Here is a 5,649-nt window from a genome sequence, read left to right as displayed (position 1 = left end):
GGTGTAGCAGAAAGCCACACCCTCCTCCTTTCTCCAGAAAAGAGTGACTCAAGAAGCAAAATCTCAACAACTTAATGGCCTGGTGTATGGTAAGGCCATTGTTCTGATTCTTAATCATTATCCCATTCTGGAGCCCAAATAAATAAATTATCTATGATTATTTTGCATATATCTCAGTGGCTACCTCCCCACACACATACACACACAGGTTTCACAAAGTATTGGCCAAAGTCCATTTCACATACTTCTTTTAGTCTAAAAATAACTTTAACTTTCATGTTTTACCAAGACTGAGACAAGGGAGGGAAAATCAAAGAAAACTAGCTTGGGACTTAGTAGGGGAAAGTGTAGCGGGCCTGCTGGGTGTTCACTTAATGCTGCTTTGGACCTCAGATTAAATGATTGCGCTTTCTGAGTTCTAGTCCTGGGTCATTGGTGCAGGAGGACAAAGGCAACTTCAACTTGATATTTCTGTCATCCCTGCTGTGGGAAGAGTCTTTTTCCTGGTTTATAACATCAATCACTCTTGCAATAAATCTTTGTGGTGGATATGGTCATTTAAACCTCCACCTGCACAAACAACAGAAAAGAAGAGAGCCCATAAATCTCTATACTGGTGATTAACAAATTTTGAATCCTGGGCAAAGATATTATGGTGGCGAGGGGGGGGTTCACTAATTCATTAATAAAGACTGATTTGCTGACAATCTGTTTAGTTTACAGCATAGGGGGAAAGCAAACAAGACCCTGCTAACAAAACAAAACCTTAGAGGTTAGTGAATTCCCAGCTGAGCCCGGGATTAGAGATATGATATCTTAATGTACAAGAGGGGTGCAGACTCCCGGACAAAGACTCAGATGCCACTCTTACACTTTGCTTCAGCCCCTCTTCTTCGGTGCCTGATTGCAAGTAAAGAAAACCAGGCAAAAAAAAACTAGCAAGAGATCCATGTACTCAGTCTCTTCAATTTCATCTCATCAATTTCACGCCACCCCTTGGTTTCTGGTTCCCTTTGCCTTTCTACTTACTCCCCAGATTGTCTTCTTCTCTAGGAAAGATGGTCCAAGCAGCAGTCAGAAATGGAAAAGAACCTTTCCCAAAGGGATAATGCTATTTAGTGTCTTGGAATGTCAGCTTCATGTGAGGAGCCTGGCAGGCAGAGAGGACGTAACGAGAAGGAAAAGGCAGTAGCGCTGGAAGAAAACTAGAAGTCCCAGGCCAGGTGACATCTGAGAGCAACTAAGATTCTTAAGACAGTATTAAATACATTTGTAGAAAGAAATTTAGCCCTGACTGGTGTAGCTCAGTGGATTGAGCGCGGGCCTATGAACCAGAGGATCTCGGTTCGATTCCCAGTCGGGGCACACGCCTGGGTTGCGGGCCAGTTCCCAGTGGGGGACACACGGGAGGCAGCCATGCCTTGATGTTTCTCTCCCTCTCTCCTTCCCTTCCTCTCTAAAGATAAATAAATAAAATCTTTAAAAAAATACAATTCTTTAAAAAAAGAAAAATTTAGAAACCAGTTTTAATTCCATTAAGAAAAAGATTATCACCTTACAAAATACTTTCCATACATTCATGTTACTCTATCTCATCTCCCCCACTCCCGCTATGCTCAGGATTGTGTGTGGTGTGTGCATGGGGTTGTGTTTGTACACACACGGGCAGTTTCTTCCTGTCTTCAAAGTGACCGGGTGCCGGTGAATTTCTTAGTACTTGGTCTGACAGTACCCTAAAGATTCTATGAAGCACTCATTTTCTTGATGTTCACCAGTTAAGGCCGGAAGACATCTTGGTAAGATTGTAGTCTTATAGGGTGTTGGCAAGAGGTAGTTTATCTCTGCCTGGATTTTGTTTGTTTGCGTGTGTTTGTGTGTGTGTGTGTGTGTGTGTGTGTGTGTGTGTGTGTGTGTGTGAAAGAGAGAGAGAGCATCCATTTGTTGTCCCACTCACTTATTTATGCACTCATTAGTTGATTCTAGTATGTGCCCTGACAGGAGATGGACCCCCAATGTTGGTGTACCTCGATGATGCTCTAACCATCTGAACTACCCAGCCAGGGCTTCTGCCTGGATTTTAATTGATGTTTTCTTGGAGGAAAGGAGGCAAGAGGGGATGCTTTGTGGGTGAAACTCACAGAAAGAAGAAAAGATCTGGTCGTTTTCCTGAAGTTCGCTATATGCAACCATCTAGGACCTCTTAAGAGGGAACGCAGGCCTTAGGAGATGGGAGATGGGCAATGAGCCCCGAGAGGCCTGTCGCTGGGCCCTGCTCCCCCTGGGCCCACCCTGAAGTGGAAGAAGGTGACGGGTATTTAAGCGCTGCGTTTGAACTGATTTACATTACAAGTTGGAAATCAGGGCCAGTGAGGGAGAGCTTCCCTCCGGTTGTGAAAGGGGTCTAAGAGCGTTGCTGGGGCTTGGCAGGCCCCTCCCCTGGGCTGCAAGGATCCGCCTCTCTATTCCCCAGATAAATTCCTAGTGTCCACCAAATTCCTCAGCGCTCTCTCACACTCCTCTACGGCCAGGACTCCGGGGGTGGGGAACAGAGCGTCGGCTTCCTTCCCAAAGAAGCCGTGGAGGGTCCTTCTCACAACTCTGCGAAGGGGAAAGGGGTGTGAGACCCAACCAGAACCCCAACTCCAACTCCCCACGGGAGGTGGCTGCTTCACACTGCACACTAGGGGGGCCCAGTGGTCTCCGGGTCTCTTCCTCCTCGCTCCCTTCCCTCGGTCCCTTTCCTCCTCTCCCGCAATCATGTCCACCGGCTCTCTCAGCGACGTGGAGGACCTCCAAGAAGTGGAGATGCTGGACTGCGACGGGCTGAAAATGGACTCGAACAAGGAGTTTGTGACTTCCAATGAGAGCACCGAGGAGAGCTCCAACTGCGAGACTGGGTCTCCCCAGAAGGGCCGCGGCGGCCTAGGCAAGAGGAGGAAGGCGCCCACCAAGAAAAGCCCCCTGAGCGGGGTCAGCCAGGAGGGGAAGCAGGTCCAGCGCAACGCAGCCAACGCGCGCGAGCGGGCCCGCATGCGGGTGCTGAGCAAGGCCTTCTCCAGGCTCAAGACCACCCTGCCCTGGGTGCCTCCGGACACCAAGCTCTCCAAGCTGGACACGCTCCGGCTGGCGTCCAGCTACATCGCCCACCTGAGGCAGATCCTGGCTAACGACAAATACGAGAACGGTTACATCCACCCGGTCAACCTGGTAAGTCCTCCGAGGGCCCCCGCCCCACGCGGTCCGAGAGTCTGCGCTCCGGGCTGGGACTGCAGCACCGCCGCCACCACCAGCCCAGCGCCTCTAGGGACCCTTGCAGGAGATTCTCGCGCGGCTCCCGCTCTCTGCCTTACAAGCCGCCGGAGCAGGGGTGATTTATGAGATTGTTAGACGTGGCAGCCCACTTAGGAGCGTGCACGTGGACTGAGCTGGCAAAGAGGAGGGTCCCTGGTACCGGAGCCGCGAGGGCCGGAGCGGAGGGACTGGTGCGGGCAGGGAACGCCGAGGAGACGCTGCCCGCCGGGACGGCTTGTTATTAATCCCTTTATTCTTCTTTTAGCTAAAGAGTGGAACTCGATTTTCCCCTCTCATTCTTGTAAGTAAAACCACCCAACTCTTGTTTCTTTCTGAAGCATGTATAAGACCACTAGATGTGGGAACATCACGTCTCCTACAATTGTCAAGTAAGTCCCCAACTACTTGAATGTGCTGTGCTTCTCCCATAAGTTTATTAACATTTTTAAATCCCAGAAGTTCTAGCAAATATCAGCATAATCAGCACATTCTCACGAGTATTGGTGTAACGAGTAATATTGAAAAGGTCACTTTGGTTCAAAATTTAAGAACATTTTATTTTGTACCTTAAAAACTAAGCTGAATGAGCCTAATATTTTTCTCAAATGCATTTTACTGTTTAACAAATATATCTAATTCCACTTCATCTGTAAGTTTTAAAACTTACAGGCTCTAAAGAAAAACAACTTACTAGCGCCTCTGTTTATACATGATAAGAATAAGAGGTTTTCCTCTTAAGAGCGTCTTATCTGCCAGCACTAATGAGAGAGGTTTGAAGATTTGGATTGTCTTCTCACTGAGTTGGAACCAGGAGGTGCAAAGCCACATTTTGCCTCGAAAAATATTTTCCCCTCCAATTAAAAGTTTATTTTTCGCGTGAGATGAGTAAATAGCTGTTTAAAATCCGGAAGTCAAATGAAAGCACTGCCTTCATTTACAACTTGCTGCTGCCTTCATCTTTGAACAAGAAACTTAAGTGGGCTTTATTATACAACATCACGGAGAAGGGAAGAGAAGGTTATGCTTGCTCAGCCCAACAGGAAGACGATCTTAAAATAAATACGCATGTATATTCTTTCATTGATATTCTTTTTTCCCTTAAGAGACAGCAATTAATTTAGAAAAAGGGCTCGTCACAGCCCGCATCTGTGACGGAGGGAACAGAATCGGAAGGGGAAGTAGACGGAGGTAGAAGCCGGAGGTCCAGGAAGCCTGACAGCGGCCTCGCGCTGACCCGGCGCCCAGTCTGCGAGCGCTCCTTCTGGGTTTCCCCGCTCCGTCTCCAGTGCGTTCTGCCAGGGCATGAGCCACTTCGGGCTTTCTGTAGGGCCGCCTCCCTTGGGCTTCGCTGCGAACCCTAGAAGGGATCTCCCCTTTGCTCTGCCCCCCGGAGCGGTGCCTTGGCGCCCATGCTGCTTTTTGCTTTATCCGGCCACGAGGCTCAATGGGACTCCGGGTAAATCGCAGAGATAACCGGTCCGTAGGATTCACTGCCTGCCCCCACGGGGCCCTCTCCTTCCGTCAGTCTGGAAACCCACCCCACCCCTCCTCCGCGGCCACTTACCTCCTTCCACTCTCTTCTCTCCTGCAGACATGGCCCTTTATGGTGGCGGGGAAACCAGAGAGTGACCTGAAAGAAGTGGTGACCGCGAGCCGCTTATGTGGAACCACAGCGTCCTGACCTTGGAGGTGCGAGTCTGGGAAAGGCGTGCTCCCCGGGAAACCAGCCCAGGGAAGGCGACCCCTGCCCTCGCTGCTCTCTGCCTCTGCTTCCCCCTGCAAAGCCCCTCTCTCTGCCCCACCCTGCGAGAACACTTTACAGCGACGAGGAGATTCGTTTCCAAGCCAGAGGAGATCAGTTGTACTTACAAAGATTCCCGTCTATTTAACTTTAATAATTTGTACGTGAATGACTCTGCGAGCCTTGCTGGTCCAAGTGCAATATGTAATTATGAATATATGACTAGATAATAAGAGCGTATCAATCTGTATCTGTTGTACAGTATGTTGTAAAGTGTAGATCATAGAATAGCTGACTTTAATAGTCACGTTTATAAAGTAATTCACTTAAAGATATATATTTTTTCAAACAAGTTTTTGCTACTTTCAAAAATAAATCTTTCTTTATATTGCTAAAGGCCCTGACATTGGTGTGATTTAAAAAAAAATACTTGGAATAGAAAAACAGAAATCTGTGGGGAAGCTTGATAATAAAAAATGTTCTTTTGAACCTCAATCCAAACTCCTAGAGGTTGAAGAGGATTAAATATGATTTGCACTGTGAAGGTACAGATGACAATTCTCACTGAAACGAGGGCAGGGGGGAGGGTGGAAAAAAACCACTTCTGATCTCTCAGG

The 5,649-nt window shown here is 48.2% G+C and overlaps 1 protein-coding gene across 1 annotated transcript; it reads left to right on the top strand.

The window, feature by feature from the left end:
• Positions 1 to 2,510: 2,510 nt before the first annotated feature.
• Positions 2,511 to 5,402, top strand: TCF21 (transcription factor 21). The gene is made up of 2 exons (XM_037045711.1): positions 2,511 to 3,207; positions 4,883 to 5,402. Exons 1-2 carry the CDS (start codon positions 2,758 to 2,760, stop codon positions 4,970 to 4,972), a joined length of 540 nt encoding a protein of 179 aa, XP_036901606.1. The 5' UTR covers positions 2,511 to 2,757; the 3' UTR covers positions 4,973 to 5,402.
• Positions 5,403 to 5,649: the final 247 nt, after the last annotated feature.

This window comes from Sturnira hondurensis, unplaced genomic scaffold (genome assembly GCF_014824575.4).
Source record: "Sturnira hondurensis isolate 20B ecotype Veracruz unplaced genomic scaffold, ASM1482457v3 Scaffold0004474, whole genome shotgun sequence".
Classification (NCBI taxonomy): Eukaryota; Metazoa; Chordata; class Mammalia; order Chiroptera; family Phyllostomidae; genus Sturnira; species Sturnira hondurensis.
Note: the sequence above shows the minus strand (reverse complement) of the source record. Positions and strands in the feature narration are given on the sequence as shown.